This window comes from Argentina silus, assembly GCF_951799395.1.
Source record: "Argentina silus genome assembly, contig: scaffold_273, whole genome shotgun sequence".
NCBI classification, from domain to species: domain Eukaryota; kingdom Metazoa; phylum Chordata; class Actinopteri; order Argentiniformes; family Argentinidae; genus Argentina; species Argentina silus.
Window position 1 is genome coordinate 5,490 of NW_028153068.1, and position 20,515 is coordinate 26,004.

General features: G+C 49.1%; 3 protein-coding genes across 5 annotated transcripts; 1 reads left to right on the top strand and 2 right to left on the bottom strand.

The window, feature by feature from the left end:
• Window positions 1–604: 604 nt before the first annotated feature.
• On the bottom strand, window positions 605–6,020 carry ccdc25 (coiled-coil domain containing 25). Its single transcript, XM_083697716.1, has 9 exons — window positions 5,818–6,020; window positions 5,597–5,644; window positions 4,800–4,839; window positions 4,464–4,515; window positions 4,176–4,251; window positions 3,520–3,623; window positions 2,986–3,188; window positions 2,280–2,325; window positions 605–1,631 (listed from the first exon to the last, which is right to left on the bottom strand). Exons 1-9 carry the CDS (start codon window positions 5,840–5,842, stop codon window positions 1,602–1,604), a joined length of 624 nt encoding a protein of 207 aa, XP_083553842.1. The 5' UTR covers window positions 5,843–6,020; the 3' UTR covers window positions 605–1,601.
• On the top strand, window positions 6,015–11,659 carry esco2 (establishment of sister chromatid cohesion N-acetyltransferase 2). 3 transcript variants are annotated; one of them, XM_083697713.1, is made up of 12 exons: window positions 6,015–6,210; window positions 7,332–7,397; window positions 7,635–8,494; window positions 8,726–9,009; window positions 9,193–9,286; window positions 9,393–9,435; window positions 9,748–9,895; window positions 10,041–10,172; window positions 10,489–10,578; window positions 10,652–10,795; window positions 10,944–11,128; window positions 11,223–11,659. In XM_083697713.1, the coding sequence occupies exons 2-12, from the start codon at window positions 7,345–7,347 to the stop codon at window positions 11,353–11,355; spliced, it is 2,166 nt and encodes a 721-aa protein (XP_083553839.1). In that variant the 5' UTR covers window positions 6,015–6,210; window positions 7,332–7,344; the 3' UTR covers window positions 11,356–11,659. The 3 variants fall into 3 exon arrangements, with proteins under 3 accessions (XP_083553839.1, XP_083553841.1, XP_083553840.1); XM_083697715.1 differs by having other exon boundaries at window positions 9,790–9,895; XM_083697714.1 differs by having other exon boundaries at window positions 6,015–6,205.
• Window positions 11,660–12,440: 781 nt separating this feature from the next.
• On the bottom strand, window positions 12,441–20,122 carry pbk (PDZ binding kinase). Its single transcript, XM_083697717.1, has 7 exons — window positions 20,104–20,122; window positions 19,227–19,407; window positions 18,743–18,882; window positions 17,362–17,531; window positions 15,463–15,592; window positions 14,104–14,283; window positions 12,441–13,263 (listed from the first exon to the last, which is right to left on the bottom strand). Exons 2-7 carry the CDS (start codon window positions 19,394–19,396, stop codon window positions 13,016–13,018), a joined length of 1,038 nt encoding a protein of 345 aa, XP_083553843.1. The 5' UTR covers window positions 19,397–19,407; window positions 20,104–20,122; the 3' UTR covers window positions 12,441–13,015.
• Window positions 20,123–20,515: the final 393 nt, after the last annotated feature.

The window sequence follows — 20,515 nt, forward strand, 5'->3', positions numbered from 1 at the left end:
GGTACAATAGTCACAGAACAGAGGTACAATAGTCACAGAACAGAGGTACAATAGTCATGGAACAGGTACAATAGTCACGGAACAGGTATAATAGTCATGGAACAGGTACAATAGTCATGGAACAGGTATAATAGTCTCAGTCTCCTTCAGAGAATTTGAGATGATTTGGGAACGTTTCAAGCATGATCATTTTGGGTCCATTCACTAGCATCGGGTTGGCCTGGGGTCCACCTTCCCCAGAGGAGCCTTCCTGAGGAGGACAGCACAAGGTGTGGAGCAGAGGATATCACTGCTAACAGCTAGCTAGCTCTTCTAATACACCACTGCTAACAGCTAGCTGGCTCTGATCACAGCCCAGCAGAGCTGATCTGTTCTTCAGAGAGCTGATCTGTTCTTCAGAGAGCTGATCTGTTCTTCAGAGAGCTGATCTGTTCTTCAGAGAGCTGATCACTTTGAGCAGGTAGGAGAGAATGTACCTAAGAAAGGAACAAGTAACTCAAATCACTGAAATGGTTCAGTGAGTCTATCAGAAAAGCGGTCTACGCGTCCTGTATGATTACCAAACTGTTGTTACTCCAGAGAAAACAAAAAACGCAACTCAACATGGATAAACAAGGGGAAAACTTTATTCATAACGTCGGCATGACAACGTAGGTTATTACAAAGCAACATCCAGGGTAACCCTTCCACGGCCACAAGGGGGCGCTAGTCTGCCTCAGTCTCAGAACAGGGAGAGGTCTGTAGCACCAGTCAGGTGAAGGTAAATAAGAACAATAACAATAGTAACTGATCAGGGGAGGCTGGTGGAGGTAGACATCGGAGGCCGGGCTCATTGTAATGCATTCCTCATGCTATTCCATGCATTACAATGAGCCCCGTCCTCCGATGTCTACCTCCACCAGCCTCCCTGGAATTGATGCAATGCACATACATACTCATAAGATTCTGCCCCATAGCCAGACAAACACAGCGGTACTCTGGAGTTCAACCTCAGCCAGATCAGTTAGTCAACATGCAGCACTAATGAAACCAGATCCTTCTGATTGACAGTGTGGGAGGAGGAGATCAGCTGACAGTCCCACGGCTGGTTCCCATGATAGACGCTTGTTGTTGTTGTTGTTGTTGTTGTGGTTGTTGTTGTTGTTGTGGTGGTGGTTTTGGTTGTTGTTGTTGTTGTTGTGGTGGTTTTGGTTGTTGTTGTGGTTGTTGTTGTTGTTCTTGTGGTGGTGGTTTTGGTTGTTGTTGTTGTGGTTGTGGTTGTGGTTGTTGTTGTGGTTGTGGTGGTGGTTGTGGTTGTTGTGGTGGCTGTGGCTGTTGTTGTGACTGCCCTCTGCCAGTCAAGCAGGTGGCATACAGGTCTGAGCAGGGCGAGATGCCAAGGCCTTTTGAGATACAAGCAGCAGAGGCGGGTAACCAGGCGACCAAGCAGCTCAGAGACAGTCCTGAGTGGCCTGTTCCAGAGAGCACAGTAGCAAAGTGATCATCTATATACTGTACAATGTCAACGCCCCGGCCAGCGCTCGGGTAGCAGTGGGGTGCGTCCCAACAGTGCGTGTTAGCAGGCGATGGCGTCAGCCTGACGTCCCAGAACCTCCGTCCCTTCACATGAAGTCGTCCGAGTCGTTGCCATCCTGAAAAAACAAGATACAGGTTTCAAAGTTAACATTATATTGATTTTTAATTTAACCTTTATTCATACAGGGGAAACACACTGAGACCAATGCCTCTTTTACAGGTGAAAAGTAAGATACATAAATCAATACATCATATAAAACCACATCGTTATGTTATATCAGGAGAAACAATCACATCCTTCACCAAAGAGGTCCTCAATCAACATCCAATCAAAGGTGATAGTCTAGCATGCTGCCCCAGTAGAGGAGGAAGCCTAGCCCATCCTAGCCCATCCTAGCCCAGCTCAGCCAGTGAGAGTGCTACAGCTCAGCCTAGCCCATCCTAGCCCAGCTCAGCCAGTGAGAGTGCTACAGCTCAGCCTAGCCCAGCTCAGCCAGTGAGAGTGCTACAGCTCAGCCCAGCCCAGCCTAGCCCAGCTCAGCCCAGCCTAACCCAGCCTAGCCCAGCTCAGCCAGTGAGAGTGCTACAGCTCAGCCTAGCCCAGCCTAGCCCAGCTCAGCCAGTGAGAGTGCTACAGCTCAGCCTAGCCCAGCTCAGCCAGTGAGAGTGCTACAGCTCAGCCTAGCCCAGCTCAGCCAGTGAGAGTGCTACAGCTCGGCAGGTGAATGAGGTCATGTCTGTTTGGACGACGTAGAGAAACTCACCTCGTTGGTTTTCATGTTGTCAGTATTCATGAGCGAAGAGTAACTCCTGTCCAAGAGGAAACACAACGTCAGTTAATACAGTATAACAGTGTCAGTTGATACAGTATAACAGTGTCAGTTGATACAGTATAACAGTGTCAGTTGATACAGTATAACAGTGTCAGTTGCCACGGTGTCAGTCGTACCAGTGAGTGTTTGAGTGTCAGTTTAAGAGTTGATGTTTGGGCCTTTACCACACACCTACTACTTCCTGTTGTTGTTAGTATACAAAATGGACGTTGACGACTGAAATACTGAAAACAGCATTATTTAATTATGTTGCTGGATGTGTGTCTGGTCTGTGCTGGACTAACGAAGCTAGTTAGTTAGCGCTGGCTGGTAAACAACAACAACTAAACTGACACGCTACTGACGAACACAGGACGTGTGTGTGAGGTAAGGGCCAATGACTGGTGAGAGAGTTCAGAGGTCGTGGTTCAGAGACAGGAAGAGATTAGTTATGAGGATGGAGACCTCGTTGGAACACACTTCCTCTCCTCCTTGAACAAATCACTGACCTGACCAGACCTGATTTGATGTGATTGGCTGAGAGCTTGTTCTGACCAATCCAGTCACATTAGATCAGTGATTACTTCAAGGCAGCAGGGAGGAGGATTCAAACAAGGCCCAGGTATGGAGTTCTGTTCTGATCAGATAACAAACTAACTTGAGTTCCTCCTGCTCCTTCTTCCTCATCATGTCCTGCTTCTCCCTCTTCTTGACCTCCTGGATCTGGACCTTCTTCTCGTTGCGTTCCTCCCGGTCCCGGGACTCTTTCTCCGCCGCCAGGTCCGGGTAACGCTCCTCCTTCGTCTTCTCCAGCCGGTTGACGATCTCGTTCACCTTCCTCTCCACCGCCACCAGCTTCACCTGAGGAACGCATGGCTTCTTCTCAAACACGCTTCCAATCTTTAACCAGCTTTTATTGTTGTTTTACTTATTTATCTAGCTATTCTTGTTCTCTTCATGAAATGTAGTAGTCTTTGAGTACTGAGAAAAGTGCTTTACAAAATAAATACATTATTATTATTATTATTATTATTATTATTATTATGTATTCACCATTCTATCATTGAAAGTATAAGATACTGTACAGATTGACACATACATGTACAACACAACAACAACGAAGACATGCAGACATTGACATTAGTGACAGAAACAAAGATCCACAAACACCAAACAAAGTTTAACTACTGACCTCTTTCTGTCTGAAGAAACCGATCTGGCCGACATCCATTTCCCCGGTTTTCTTCAGGTTGGCCCATGGAGTGTACACAACGTTAATGTTGTTCATCTTACAGCCTGCCAAAAGGTGTTGAAGTGAAGTGACAGTTGAGAAACGGGGTCTAGTTTAAAGATGATCAGACATGAAGTTCAACAGTCACACATGATATGAAGGCTGTCCTCCTATTCACATGATATGAAGGCTGTCCTCCTATTCACATGATATGAAGGCTGTCCTCCTATTCACATGATATGAAGGCTGTCCTCCTATTCACATGATATGAAGGCTGTCCTCCTATTCACATGATATGAAGGCTGTCCTCCTATTCACATGATATGAAGGCTGTCCTCCTATTCACATGATATGAAGGCTGTCCTCCTATTCACATGATATGAAGGCTGTCCTCCTATTCACATGATATGAAGGCTGTCCTCCTATTCACATGATATGAAGGCTGTCCTCCTATTCACATGATATGAAGGCTGTCCTCCTATTCACATGATATGAAGGCTGTCCTCCTATTCACATGATATGAAGGCTGTCCTCCTATTAACAGGATATGAAGGCTGTCCTCCTATTCACATGATATGAAGGCTGTCCTATTATTCTTCTATTCTCCTCCAACTCACCTTGGATACTGTTGTTCTTCACAAGCTGGGCACAGTCGATCAGGACCTCCTTAGGAATATCATCTACTGTCAATCCCTGGGAGGGAGGGAGAAACAGAGAGAGACAGAGACAGAGAGAGAGACAGAGAGAGAGACAGAGAGAGATACAGAGAGACAGATACAGAGAGAGAGAGAGACAGAGACAGAGAGCGATATCAGAAATGTTAGTTAAAGTATTGTATGTAAATATTGGTAACATAAACGGCACCACCATCAGAGACCAGTCTGACACATCCCAACACTTCTTACACTGGGCATCCTCAGGTACACATGGGCAGAGGACAGCTTATCCACATGGAACCTGCAGGGAGAATCAGGACAGTATTAGTTACCAACACCACACACACCACACACACACTACACTACACACACACACCACACACACCACACACACACATACACACACACACACATACACACACATGCACTCACTAGACTAGCTCTAACGCCACCTTGTGGATGTTGATCAACACTACAGTATAGTAACATCAGCATTAAAACCAAAGCTTGTGTCAGATGAAAAGAGATATGCCAGTTAGTTAAGAGATGACGGTTATTAAAGAGATATGATCCTGAGTTTCTTACCAGATGTCCTCAGGCCATCCGTATTTGATGAGGTCTTCATCTAAGAGAAGAAGAAAACAAAGAAGAGACACTGGCATGACACACGGAAAGCTTCCTGTGAAGGCCGTGTTTCAATGTCACAGTTCAACTGGGCTGTTTTGTCACCTTGGTTGTTTTGTGTCCAGGGACCGACTGTGAACGCGTTTCAGGGTTAGGGTTAGAACAGGGTTAGGGTTAGGGTCAGGGTTAGGGTTAGGGTCAGGGTCAGGGTTAGGGTTAGGGTTAGGGTCAGGGTCAGGGTTAGGGTCAGGGTTAGGGTTAGAACAGGCCAACGTCTTTGAGAAGTGGTGTCATGTCAACAGGAGCCCATGATCTGAACCTGGACACGACCCAACGACCACTGGATGATCAACATGCATGTCTCTGCCACTCTCTCCATCAGCGGTCTTCTCTCCATCAGCGGTCTTCTCTCCATCAGCGGTCTGCTCTCCTCTCCCTCTTCTCTCCCTCCCCTCTCCTCTCCCTCTCCTCACCCCTCCCCTCTCCTCTCCCTCACCTCTCCTCTCCTAACCCCTCCCCTCTCCTCTCCCTCCCCTCTCCTAACCCCTCTCCTCTCCTAACCCCTCTCCTTTCCTAACCCCTCCTCTCCTCTCCTCTCCCTCCCCTCTTCTAACCCCTCTCCTCTCCTCTCCTAACCCCTCTCCTTTCCTAACCCCTCCTCTCCTCTCCTCACCCCTCTTCAGCCCCAGTCCTGCTCCTCCTGCGGTAGACCAAACAGGGCTAGCCAGCCAGCCAGCCAGCCAGCCAGCGGTACTCACTTTCGTATTTGTCTTTCCCCATGTAGATGGTGTACGGAGGAGTCACAGCTGAGACACACACAGACAGAAGAGCAGTTGTCATCCACAAACAGAAGGATCAAATAACAAATAAATAACGAATAGTGTCTGGATTCAGGTGTGTGGGTTCTGAGGTGTGTGGGTTCTGAGAGGCGCAGAGCCGTCAGTCGGGAGCTCAGCTCGTCCGACGGGCCCGGACTCACCGGCGCTGCTGAAGTAGAACACCATGGTGACGCGGACAGCGGCGGCGGCTCGTTCGTGTGAGTGGGTGGTTGAGAGAGAGGACGGGGACTAGTTGGGTCTCATTACCAGGACTAGGTGGGGTTCTAACGGGACTAACAGGACTAGTTGGGTCTCAGAACCAGGTGTTCATGTCCAGCTCACCCCGGAAGTCCTCCGTCCGTCCGCTCATGGAACCGCTTCCGGTCATGTCGCGTCACTTCCGGGAGGCGCGCGCTGTTCAAACAGAGCGCGGGGAAACGAGACGACGCGCGCCAGGACGGACGGACGGACGGCTAACCAGCTAACTACCGACACTACCGACCTGTCTAGAACTATCTACCTAACTACCACTCTGGACAACAGACTCAGGTTGGGTATGTATTATTACCTGACCTTCATGAAAATAAAGGTATTTCATGATGGAAGGTGCGAGTTTTAGGGACGTGTTTGTGTCCGTCAGCTTGTTGCTACATCACTAGCAGCAGCTAGCCGAGCCTAGCCTAGCCTAGCCTAGCTACCGTCTGACAGAACGTCTCTGGTACCTCGTCTCTGGTACCTCGTCTCTGGTACCTCGTCTCTGGTACCACGTCTCTGGTACCTCGTCTCTGGTACCTCGTCTCTGGTACCACGTCTCTGGTACCTCGTCTCTGGTACCTCGTCTCTGGTACCACGTCTCTGGTACCTCGTCTCTGGTACCACGTCTCTGGTACCTCGTCTCTGGTACCACGTCTCTGGTACCTCGTCTCTGGTACCACGTCTCTGGTACCTCGTCTCTGGTACCTCGTCTCTGGTACCTCGTCTCTGGTACCTCGTCTCTGGTACCTCGTCTCTGGTACCACGTCTCTGGTACCTCGTCTCTGGTACCACGTCTCTGGTACCTCGTCTCTGGTACCTCGTCTCTGGTACCACGTCTCTGGTACCTCGTCTCTGGTACCACGTCTCTGGTACCTCGTCTCTGGTACCACGTCTCTGGTACCTCGTCTCTGGTACCTCGTCTCTGCTACGCGGTTCTACAGGACGTCTGTCTCCAGTGAGGTTGGACGACGTTAGTCGGTAACTGTCCTGTCATCGGTACTGGCGACTTCAGTTAAAGACGTTGTTCAAACAGGCGCCGAAACGGGTGTTTTGATGGTAGATAGGGGTGGAAACGGGTGTTTTGATGGTAGATAGGGGTGGAAACGGGTGTTTTGATGGTAGATAGGGGTGGAAACGGGTGTTTTGATGGTAGATAGCGGTGGCCATCCCGCCAATAATACCCAGTCAGTCGGCAAAGACTCTTCTTCTTCTTACACACACACACACACACACACACATACACACACACAGAGCTCCGAGATAACCAGGGAGATGGACAAGGTTGCTATGTTGACATTGTTTGCCAGTAGCTCATTGAAATGCCAGATGATTGATTGTGCATTTGCAGGTTCAGGTATTAAATTGGTGTTTTAGCCATCTTCACTGTAAACTCATATTTTTCATATTTCTTTTCCTCAAGGTAAGTTTGGAACATGGTGCCCAACACCCAGAGGAAGAGGAAGCTGTCTTCAGTGGACTCTGGCAGGTGAGTGACCTCCACGTTCCACACACCTGACACTGGATAACATGCACTGTGTAACACCACATGACGTGTTTATAACATGTATGTGTTTATAACATTTATGCCTCCATGTCAGACGTGTTAGCTTATCCGATGACTCAGACACAGAAGAGGAGTCTTTCTCTCTATCTTAACACCGGGTAACAATTGATGTATTCTCGTCACAACATGTTGTGTTGATGGTATGTTCCTCCCCTGCAGCCCCCCAGCCAAGCGGCCTGGGAGAGGGTCTCCTCTGAGGAGGAAGTCTCCCAGACTGACCCAGCCTCCCCTGAGGACCACGCCAGGCTGCACTACCACCTCTAACCACCAGGAGAAGGAGAACTGGCCATCCTCTCCCCTGAGGTCCACCCCACTGAAGCTAGCCGGCCCCCCAGCCCAGTCTCCTCTGAGGTCCACCCCACTGAACCTAGTCAGCCCCCCAGCCCCGTCCCCACAGAAGGCCGCCCCTTCCCAGAGGCCGGGGGGGGTCCAGCCTGCTGTGGTAGCAGGCACCTTCTACGGGAAGAAAAGGTCTCTGTACCTGACGCCTCTGGAGAGGAAGATGCTGAATGAGACCCGCTCGCCTCCTAAGTTCCACGTGGACCCGTACGGCATGCCCCGACCCCTGGAGCAGAGGAGGGGAGGGAAGGGGGGGAGCAGGGCCAGGAGAGGGGCCTCCGTCCCTGGGGTGAAGAGGTACGCTGCCTCTGCCCCCCCGAAAATCAGCCTGAACAACCCCCAACCTCCAGCCCCCCCCACCGGCACCAAGCCATCGGCGGAGCCCAAGAAGGGGTTGTGTTTCAGTGGGCTCAAGTCCCGACCCAAGACCAAGATATTTGTTGGCGCTGCTTTCTTCCTCACAGGCAAGAAGCCAACCTTGATGCAGAAGAAGTCCGCACGGAAACCTCACAAGCCCCCTCTGAGCATTGAGAAGAGCAGGACCCCGGGGCCTACAGCACCCTCTGGTGGGGGGGAGTGGGGGGAGTCCCAGCAGAGAGAGAAGGCCCCCCCTCCCATGAAACGGGCTGTGTTTGTGAAGAAACAGAGAGATGTTCCCCAGACTCCATTTCAACACACAGGTCTGTCACTGTCTCCCTGGGAGCTGAAGCTGAATTATGTTGATGTTGGGTTTGTAATGTTGGTGCTTGGACATTGTTAAAATAATTCCTTAATTGGTTAATTAGTTTTAATATGTCACAAAGTGAAAGTTATTTAACTGGGCAGTGACATGGTGTTTCTCAACACAGAAACAGGTAATTTGTTTTACTTATTTTATTTATTTATTCATTCATTTATTCATTCATTCCCAGACACAGAGAAGTCTGTTCCCAGAGTCCTGCAGCCAGAGACACCAGAGAGCTTCTCCCCCAGGCCTCCCTCCCCCGAGGCTCTGTCCTCCCCCAGGCCTCCCTCCCCCAAGGCTCTGTCCTCCCCCAGACGTCTGTCCTCCCCCAAGGCTCTGTCCTCCCCCAGGCATCCCTCCTCCCCCAGGGAGAAGTACGGCCTCACCAAGCAGCTGAAGGTCATTTTGAACCGGTCTCCTACTCCCTCCAACACTCCTTCAAGTTCAGGACCCGCAGACATTAACACTCAGGTACTGTGTGTGTGTGTGTGTGTGTGTGTGTTTTATTTGTCACACACACAACTGAGTGTTAAAGCAGCAGCACCGACCAGGCCGTCTGTAAAGGATTCACATTGATTCTAGTTACACAAATCTTTGATAACGACCAATAATGCAACACGTCTGATATTGTTTGTTTGTTTGTTGTGTCTTTAGGAGGATTTCATCACAGACCAGGACTCTGATGGCGTGTTTGACCTCAGTGACATCAGCAGCCCGGGCAACACTGACCCCTGCAGCCCACTCAAAGGTACTTCACCTCATCGTTGGTCAGACCAGTACTGACCGGTGTGGACTGGACTCGTGTCACTCAGGTCCGCCATGGTTGGTGACTCCTCTCTCTGCTTCCTCCTCAGACTCCTCCCCCATGTACCCTATCTTCAGCTCTGCGCCCAGGAGGTACGTTAACATCTCAACCGGACCCTGATTCACACAGCCTGGCCTGGCCTGGTTACACATTCACCACTGTGGCTGGAACAGGGCTAGAAAGGACATATCAGAGCCAGCACAGTTTGGTTCAGGTCGGCCCAGTATGGTTGGGGTCTGTAGTGTGTCAAGCCCAGTATGATTGGGGTCTGTAGTGTGTCTGTGGTTGGGGTCTGTAGTGTGTTAAGGCCCTGTGTTGTAGTTGATGGTGGTCTGACACGTTGAGCACCAGTAGACCCTCTGCTGGTCAGCCTGGCTTCATGCTGTGTTCTGCTGCCCTGGTAGACGGTCCAGGAAGGCTGCCCTGACCTCTCCTGTCACCTGCAGTACCCCCTCCGCTACCCTAGAGGGCGCTCTAGCGGTCGCTGCCAAGGAGAGGAGCCTCCGCAAGAGGAAAGAACCCAAGAAACAGGATGAAGATCAGCTTATCATTGTACGTACACACACACACACACACACACACACACCTTCTTTTTGATGGATGATGAATGGAAACCTCTTACTACCTCCCTGTCACCAGAGTCTGTAAGCTCTGCTAAGTGTGTGTGTGTGTGTGTGTGTGTGTGTGTGTGTGTCAGGACGCGGGCCAGAAGCAGTTTGGTGCCACCACGTGTGGTTCCTGTGGGATGATCTACAGCGCTGACAGTCCTGAGGACAACTTCCAGCACACACACTTCCACCAGCACCTCCTGGACAGCATCAAGTTCGTGGTATGCCCTGACCTCCTCCCTCCCTCCCTTCATCTCTCTCCCTCTCTCTCTCTCTCTGTGTGTACAAGTTGCACTAAACTGGCAGGCTCCTTTCCCTCTCTCTCCCTCCCTCCCTCCTCCTCCCTCCCTCCCTCCCTCCCTCCTTCCCCCCTCACATGTGTCCTAGCTGCCTGAAGCCTGTAGTGTTTATCGTGGCTTATTGTTTTCCACCAAGACTTATTAGAATCACTCACTCTCCATTTCCTCTAGTGGAATAATGCCTTCATCATTGTTTCCGTGTGTGTGTGTGTGTGTGTGTGTGTGTCCTTGTCCTTAGGGCTGGAAGAAGGAGAGGGTGGTAGCAGAGTTCTGGGATGGGAAGATCATCATGGTTCTCCCCGATGATCCCAAATACGCCGTCAGAAAGGTGTGTGTGTGTGTGTGTGTGTGTGTTTGTGTGTGTGTGTGTAATGAAAGTTAAAGCCTCCCGTCCCCCCCAGGCGGAGGAGGTGAGGCGTCTGGCAGACAACGAGCTGGGCTTCCAGCAGGTCTCCCTCAGCCGCCCCCGCCAGGCCAAGACCTTCCTGTTCATCAACACACACCGCATGGTGGTGGGCTGTCTGATAGCTGAACACATCCACCAGGTAACCACCAGGGGGCGCTAGTCTGAACACACACTAGGTAACCACCACTAGTCTGAACATTCACCAGGGGGCGCTAGTCTGAAAACCAGCAGGCGCCAGCGTTAGTCTGGTTGGAATATTGTGTTGATTCTGTGGTGTGTGTCTCCAGGCGTTCCGGGTTCTGGAGCAGCCGGAGCAGAGCCCGGTCCTGACGAGGGAGGACTTCATGGACCGGACCCGGGCCTGGTGCTGCGCCGTCAGCCCAGAGAAGGCCATCTGTGGGGTCAGCCGGGTCTGGGTCTTCAGCCTGGCCCGGAGGCAGGGCATCGCCACACGCCTGCTGGACACCGTCAGGTACACACACACACACACACACACTCTCCATGTCCCTATAACGCCCACCATTAGCATAACTACTGCTGTTTGATTCTTGTGTGTGTTGTTTCAGGAACTCGTTCACGTACGGCAGCCCCCTGACCAAGGAGGAGGTGGCGTTCTCTGACCCCACCCCCGACGGGAAGCTCTTCGCCACCAAGTACTGCAACACGCCCACATTCCTCGTCTACAACTTCATTGGTTGATGCTCGGACACCTGACGTTGAAGTTGTGTTCTGTAGGAGGAGTTAGAAAAGGTGTGTTGATCAGACGGGTCGTGACACCAGCAGTGTTTGTAGTGTTTTATTAGTTCCTGTAAACAGTTAGAAACATGTTGACCTGCTTTCAACAAGCAGACCTGAGAGAAGTGAGTCTGAGGGTTGGAAAGGAAAGGTGATGAAGGAATGTTGATCCTGCCAGTCTGCTTCTAGGATGTTGTTATTATTCTAAGTACCAACTCAAGTACATTTGGATCTGTTCTACAGCTTGTAAATAGTTTGAATAAACATTCTACCAGTTAATTTAAAAAAACTTTCATCAAACCTTCGTACTGACTGTTTTATTTGTGTGTGTGTGGTTACCATGGAAATATTATTTCTCTGCTCATTGAGGATAGTAGTAAAGTATCTGTTTAATAGGTATGAGAGCAGAGGTCTTGTCAGAACAAGGTGTGTGTGAGAGAGTGTGTGTGTTGCTCCTAGCTGGCTTAATAGACACACATCTTATGAACCCAGTTGAGACACCTGTAGTATTAGATCTGATAGTGTGGTAGAAATTAGCATGACGCATCGTATTAGAAGAAATAACATTTAATTAAATTGCATGTTCAACATCTGTGATCAGAGGGACGGTTTCCTGACCGCACTGTGGTCCATGTCTCACCTGAGAGGCTGTTCTCTAGGACTGTGGTCCATGTCTCACCTGAGAGGCTGTTATCTAGGACTGTGGTCCATGTCTCACCTGAGAGGCTGTTCTCTAGGACTGTGGTCCATGTCTCACCTGAGAGGCTGTTATCTAGGACCGGCTACAGTCTAACTGGGATGCTTGGCAGGGCCAGACTCTTAGGTCACCTCTTAGAAGTTGAGATTTAAAGGTTAGGGTCGTCCCAAGGATCCCACTCAGCATCTACCATTTCACCAGGGCCTTCTTGAGCATAATCAGGAATCAGACATGATTACACGCCTGTTGCTCTGCACACTGTAGACACCAGGGGAGGCTGGCGGAGGTAGAAATCGGAGGACGGGCATTACAACGAGCCGATCCTCCGATGTCTACCTCGGCCAGCCTCCCCTGGTGTCTAGTGTATGAGACTGCCCTGGGGTTCAGACAACCCTGAGGAACGGCCCTTCGAGTCTGAAAACAGAGTTCTGAAATACAGACATTGTTTTATTAATTAAGCACATACTTGATCTGTTAGAGCAGCAGAGCTCAGAGAGACTCAGAAGAGGAGAGGACAACAACATGAGGCAGGTGAACAGGAGAGGCTGGGTTTGTACAAGCGGAGTCACGCAGGGGTCAAAGTTCACGCTGCAGCTTCAATAAAGAAGAGCCATCACTGGGAGCTGCCCGCTGGTCGTACTGAGGCATCAGGGGAGGCCGGCGGAGGTAGGCATCGGAGGACGGGCTCACTGTAACGCATGGAACGGAATCACGGAATTCCTGAATCCATTCCATGCATAGCAATGAGCCCATCCTCCAATTTCTACCTCCACCAGCCTCCTAGATGAGATGACCCCCCCCCACAATGTGAAGTGCTTTCAGCACCTGGAAAAGCGCTATACAGAATATATATAAATCCAATCTATCATCATTATCTACTGCAAAGACATCATCATAGATATGACATCACACTGCGCTCCAGGTGGGTCAGTCTGAGTCGATGACGATGACGTCGTCCTCCTCCTGGCCGCGGTGGGCGTTGGCCTCCAGCGCCTGGACGATCTCGGCGGCGGAGGGCCGCAGGCGGGGGTCCTCCTCAGTGCACAGCCAGAACAGCTCCACCACGCGCTGGTAGGCCCCGCCCCCTCCCAGGCCGGCCACGTCCAGCTCCGGGCGGCTGCCCAGCCTCTCGTAGTACGCCTCCTCGTCAAAGTCCTCCTCGTCAGACGACCCGCCTGTCGGAGGGGGAGAAAGAGGGATGGGACCCCCGTCATCTCGTTCTTGTCATTATTCAATAGTCGACACATTCACAAGAAGTCACGTTTTAAAACGACCTCTGAGTGAAGATGTGTGGCTTTGAACGCCCTGATCAGTCCTGATGTTCCAAACTGCCCATTTGATTCAATTCCTACAACTCCCAAGATCCCCCTCAGAGCAGGTCAGAGTAGAGCAGGTCAGAGTAGAGCGGGTCAGCAGGTCAGAGTAGAGCAGGTCAGAGTAGAGCAGGTCAGAGTAGAGCGGGTCAGCAGGTCAGAGTAGAGCAGGTCAGCAGGTCAGAGTAGAGCGGGTCAGCAGGTCAGAGTAGAGCAGGTCAGCAGGTCAGAGTAGAGCAGGTCAGCAGGTCAGAGTAGAGCGGGTCAGCAGGTCAGAGTAGAGCAGGTCAGAGTAGAGCGGGTCAGCAGGTCAGAGTAGAGCAGGTCAGCAGGTCAGAGTAGAGCAGGTCAGCAGGTCAGAGTAGAGCAGGTCAGCAGGTCAGAGTAGAGCGGGTCAGAGTAGAGCAGGTCCCTCAAAACCCATCTTTTTAAACTGTCTTTTAATGTTTATTGTTGTTTTACTGATTGTGTTTTGGTTTTATGTAACTATGTATTCTTGTTCTCCATGGAATTAATGTGGTGTCTGAGTACTGAGAAAAGCGTTATACTAAATTAATGCATTATTATGATTATAATAGTGTTAGGATATGGGAAACACATTGATACATAGGAGTAGTACTATTACTATTACTGTTCAAACACTCAGTCACTCCAAAGGAGTGTGAGATAGGTGTAGTAGTTTACAGTAGAACTGGTCCTCACCATCCTCCTCCTCCTCCTCCTCCTCCAGCATCTCCAGGTGAGGCATGGACAGGGTCATCATCTCCCACAGAGTCAGACCGTACGCAAAGATGTCCGCCTTGTCTGTGATCACGCCTCTCTCCAGAGCCTCCTTAGGCTTCCATGGCTCTGTACCGATGTACTCAGCTTTAGGGTTACTCACTAACACACACACACACACACACACACACACACACACACAAAAGAGAGAGAGAGAACACTCTGCCTTAGGTTTACTCACTAGTACAGAGAGAGAGGGGAGGGAGGGAGAGAGAGAGAGAGAGAGAGAAGAGGGAGAGAGAGAGGGGGAGAGAAAGAGAGAGAGACATTTAGAAGACAACTGCTCCAGTGTACGAAGCTCTTTCCACTTGTCTTTGTGAAAGATGAGAATATCAGAATATCAGAATCCCATTTTTGAAATGTCCTGGCGACCGGGCGACTTCAAATGAACACAGGGTTTGTTTGGCAACATTGGCTCTTCAACAGGTCCCAGAACAGGGCTGAGAGCTCCAAGGTTGGCAGCATATGAGTTAGATAAACAGTTTTACAGCACAGAGGGGAGGAATCAATGTGCTAGAGGCCTCAATAACAAAGATTATAAACATTCTTTATTCCCTTTAATGTTCAATGTCCCTGTCTCTACAACTATCATTAATCACACACACACACACTGCATCAAACACTTGAACCATTGAGCGGTTTGCATATAAAACCAACTGAATGCAGCTAACAGTCATTAGACTCAGAGACTCAGTTTAATGTTCCACAACAACTTCCTCCCTCATAATACTGTAATATAAACCCCTGAAATAACCCCTGACCTGCAGTGTCGGACATCAGCTGGTGTGTTTCATAAACGTGCAGAGAGGCAGGAATCAGAGTCCACTCCCCTAGAACAGCCCAGCAGGAACAAGGGTCTGGTAGGATCGCATTTCCTGATCTCAACTGATTAAACATCATCATGACAACCATTAGGACGTTTTTAGAAAGGTTGGATGTGAAAGGGCTTTTACAGAACCCTGACCTCACCACAGTATCGCTAGCTACCATCAAATTCACACGGCAACCATTTCCTAGAGACCCAGATCATGATGTCACCTGTGTCCTGTCAGGCTTGTGATGATTGGTGTGTGTGGTGTCCTGTTCTAAACTAGACCAGCAGAGGGAGAGAGAGAGAGAGAGAGAGAGGGAGACAGAGAGAGAGACAGACAGGGAGAGAGAGAGAGAGACAGAGAGAGAGAGAGAGAGGGAGAGAGAGAGAGAGAGAGACAGAGACAGAGAGAGAGAGGGAGAGAGACAGAGAGAGAGAGACAGACAGAGAGAGAGAGAGAGAGAATCTACCTTTCATGTTCTCGTCCAGCTGCAGGGACACGCCCACATCACAGATCTTGACGGTGTTGAAATCACCCTTGACGACCACATTGCAGGACTTGATGTCTCCGTGCAGCAGACGCTTGTCATTGTGGAGGTACTGGAGGAGGCACACACACACACACACACACACGATCTGTATTAAACTATATATTTAGTAATGATAGAGTCAGTGTCTTTGTTGTTAAAAGCATCAGGATGTTCCTCTGTGTTTCAGCGTTTTAGTGGTATTTTTGGCGCGAGTCGGGTTTTCATAACGTGAACCAGCGCCACGCTGTTCAAATATCCTGGGGAGACCTCTGGTCTCATCTGTTTCTCTGATTGGCTCAGGACTCTGCAGTCACATGGGCCTCATCTAGCCTCGTCTAAACTTCACATCACAACACTGAAGAAAGAGAGTTGGTCTGGTAACAATGAGGACAGTCAAGGAAGGAACATCTGAAACAGAACAGAAGAGCTTCTCATGGTTTCAGAAGTGTTGATGTTGTAGACGTGCACCTTCAGGGTATTACATCAGCTGAAACCTGAAACCTGACGTTGAATCGCTGATGAAATAATACACACGTCTTCATCTCAACCTCCTCTCCCACGTGTCAGTCCTGTCCTAACCCTGTCCTAACCCTGACCCAGTCCTGTCCTAACCCTGACCTGTCCTAACCCTGACCCGTCCTAACTCTAACCCAGACCCAGTCCTGTCCTAACCCTGTCCTGTGAAACCTCACCAGCCCTGGGAACACTTCATATGGACAACCCTAACCACAGCTGTTCATATTCAATAATCAATAAAGATTCCACCATTGACCCTGACCCTAACCAAATACCTGATCTCAACCACAACCTCTCAACCACAACCTCTCAACCACAACCTCTCAACCACAACCTCTCAACCACAACTACCCCCATTCAACATCATTCAACCCTCCAATACTCCATAGACATTCTAGAAAACCTTCAACACTGACAGTCACTGACACTACAGACCACATCAACAACATGTGTTATACTTCCACAGGACTGATGAGGGGATGAGATAGAGAGAGAGAGATAGAGTTAGAGAGATAGAGGTAGAGGTAGAGAGATAGAGGTAGATAGAGGTAGAGAGAGAGAGATTTAGAGAGATAGAGGTAGAGGTAGAGAGGTAGAGGTAGATAGAGAGATAGAGGTAGAGGTAGATAGAGAGATTTAGAGAGATAGAGGTAGAGGTAGATAGAGAGATAGAGGTAGAGGTAGAGGTAGAGAGATAGAGGTAGATAGAGAGATAGAGGTAGAGAGGTAGAGGTAGATAGAGAGATAGAGGTAGATAGAGAGATAGAGAGGTAGAGAGAGATAGAGTTAGAGAGATAGAGGTAGAGGTAGAGAGATAGAGGTAGATAGAGAGATAGAGGTAGATAGAGGTAGATAGAGAGATAGAGGTAGATAGAGGTAGATAGAGAGATAGAGGTAGATAGAGAGATAGAGGTAGATAGAGGTAGATAGAGAGATAGAGGTAGATAGAGAGATAGAGGTAGATAGAGGTAGATAGAGAGATAGAGGTAGATAGAGAGGTAGAGGTAGATAGAGAGGTAGAGAGGTAGAGATAGAGAGGTAGAGGTAGAGAGAGAGATAGAGGTAGATAGAGACAGAGAAGTTCCTCAAGCATGTCATTGGACTGTTTCCATCTGTATCCTGTGTGTCTGGTGTGTCTGGTGTGTATGGTGAATAACCATTGATTTGATGTGTATATTTATATTTATTATTTATTTATTTTATATTTAGTAATCACCCTTGAAAAAGAGACCTTGGTCTCAAAGAGACTTCCCTTTAAATAACGGATCCCTTCCCTTTAAATAACGGATCAATAAAAATGGTTTATAATAAATCAGAAGTTACCTGCAGGCCGCGTGCCACGTGTAGCGCCACCTTGTGGATGGTGTGAGCGGGGAAGGCCTTCAGCCCCGCCCCTCGCCGCGCCTCGATCAGGTCGTTCAGAGACTGCTCCCCTCCATACTCCATCGCCAGGCACTTGGTGCCGTCCTTCGCTGTGGTGAACGCCCGGAAGCCTACACACACACACACACACACACACACACACACACACACACACACACACACACACACACACACACTTGTTAGAACAGAATAGCTCAAGGTCGTCCTCAGACCTCTCCACCCCACATTACTGTTATGATTTTTTTTTTAATTATTATTTATTTTTAAAGTGTGTTCCTTCCTCCAGCACTGTGACTGAGAGGGTTAGGGTTAACTGTGACTGAGGTGGGTTAGGGTTAACTGTGACTGAGAGGGTTAGGGTTAACTGTGACTGAGAGGGTTAGGGTTAACTGTGACTGAGGTGGGTTAGGGTTAACTGTGACTGAGAGGGTTAGGGTTAGGGTTAACTGTGACTGAGGTGGGTTAGGGTTAACTGTGACTGAGGTGGGTTAGGGTTAACTGTGACTGAGAGGGTTAGGGTTAGGGTTAACTGTGACTGAGAGGGTTAGGGTTAGGGTTAACTGTGACTGAGGTGGGTTAGGGTTAACTGTGACTGAGATGGGTTAGGGTTAACTGTGACTGAGAGGGTTAGGGTTAACTGTGACTGAGGTGGGTTAGGGTTAACTGTGACTGAGAAGGGTTAGGGTTAACTGTGACTGAGAGGGTTAGGGTTAACTGTGACTGAGAGGGTTAGGGTTAACTGTGACTGAGAGGGTTAGGGTTAACTGTGACTGAGAGGGTTAGGGTTAACTGTGACTGAGAGGGTTAGGGTTAACTGTGACTGAGAGGGTTAGGGTTAACTGTGACTGAGGTGGGTTAGGGTTAACTGTGACTGAGGTGGGTTAGGGTTAACTGTGACTGAGAGGGTTAGGGTTAACTGTGACTGAGAGGGTTAGGGTTAACTGTGACTGAGGTGGGTTAGGGTTAACTGTGACTGAGATGGGTTAGGGTTAGGGTTAACTGTGACTGAGGTGGGTTAGGGTTAACTGTGACTGAGAGGGTTAGGGTTAACTGTGACTGAGGTGGGTTAGGGTTAGGGTTAACTGTGACTGAGGTGGGTTAGGGTTAACTGTGACTGAGAGGGTTAGGGTTAACTGTGACTGAGATGGGTTAGGGTTAGGGTTAACTGTGACTGAGATGGGTTAGGGTTAGGGTTAACTGTGACTGAGGTGGCCCTGGTTGTTGTGGAAGGTTGGACTGAGTGGATGACGGAGGTCTAGTTGATTCACTTACTTTGGACAGAAGCGTCTAAATGAGGGAAATGTAAGACGGAGGTTCTCACCTACGATGTTGGGGTGCTGGAGCCCCTTGAGGACCTGGGCTTCCTCACAGAGGCGCTGCTGGTAAACGCTCAGCTGCTTCTTGGCACATCTGGTGTTGATCTTCTTGATGGCCCAGGGAGACTGGTTCAGCTTGCCAACCCTGGGGGGAACAGGAGAACATAACAGAACACTATTTAATAAAACAGAATACATTTTTAATGATCTTGAAGAGCAAATCATTCGCAGCAGGAGACAGTAAAAGCACAAGCCAACAGACAAGGGAAGGTAATTAACCTCGTTCAAGTTATGAGGTCACCTCTGACAACATGGCTACAGCGGCCCTGAACACTGAATGACAGAAGACAACCAGGCTCACTGACAACAGACGGGACAAACCAACACACCTGACCACCGGTTTGTAACAACACGGTTTGGACGGGAGGAACCAGACACACAGCCGAGGTAAAGTTACTTCTCTATTGGACGTTCTCCCTCCACACCAACCTGTTCATCAGGTAGACGTTGACCCCGGTGCCACAGCCCAGCTTCTGCATGAAGGGTGAGGCGGGGATGGTGACGGGGGTGCCCGGCCCAGACAGGGCGCTCCTGGACCTCACCCTGCTCGCCCGGGGGGTCTTAAAAGAACTCTCATCCTGGACGGTGGAGGACTCCATTCTCCTGGGTTCTGTGAACAGTGAGAGATAGATAGATAGATAGATAGATAGATAGATAGATAGAGAGATAAAGGGATGGATAGATAGATAGATAGATAGATAAAGGGATAGATAGATAGATAGATAAAGGGATAGATAGATAGATAGATAGAGGGATAGATAGATAGATAGATAGATAGAGAGATAAAGGGATAGATAGATATATAGATAGATAGAGAGGATAGAGAGATAGATAGATAGATAGATAGATAGATAGAGATAAAGGGATAGATAGATAGATAGATAGATAGGTAGATAGATAGATAGATAGAGGGATAGATAGATAGATAGGTAGATAGATAGATAGATAGAGGATAGATAGAAAGACAGATAGATAGATAGATAGATAGATAGATAGATAGATAGATAGATGTCAATAATGATGACTTGGTTCAGACATGAAGCGTTAGCAGCAGTTAGCTTAGCTCCGTTAGCAGCAGTTAGCTTAGCTCCGTTAGCAGCAGTTAGCTTAGCTCCGTTAGCAGCAGGGATTCTAAACTTGGCAACGTTGTATATTCAGACACTTCGGTCATATGTCTGCGCGTATGCATGACAATCTAATATCCAGAAGTATAACATGTATAAGTGTAATATGTTGAAGTATAACATGTCCAGGTATAATACCTCAGTATAACATATATATATATCTGTGGAAACAGAGACGTTACCGTCGTCGTCAAAGCGCGCGCAGCGTTCAAAGCCTGGAGCGAGGACGGTCTCCACAGAGGGACACACCGGACGTCTGTCACTGAGACTGAAAAAGGCGTTTCACAACGCACTAAAGCCCACCGCAGCGGCCCCGTGGCTCGTACTCTGCCTGCTGTTAAACGTCCTGTCCAGTCACATGTACTTAATGTGTGTAACGATGCTTCTTCTTCGATCGTTAAAGCCACGTGTCATTTATCGTTTGTGTGATTGAATGCGAGAATGAAGCAGCCAGAGTTGGAAGCAGGGGGTGCAGTAGCAGTGTCCGACCAGCAGAGGGGAGTGTGTCTTGATCTAAATCGAAGTGTTGGAGAAGAGCATCTGGAAATGATCACACTGTTCTATTCAATCAAGGGCTTTGGCGACATTAGGAGT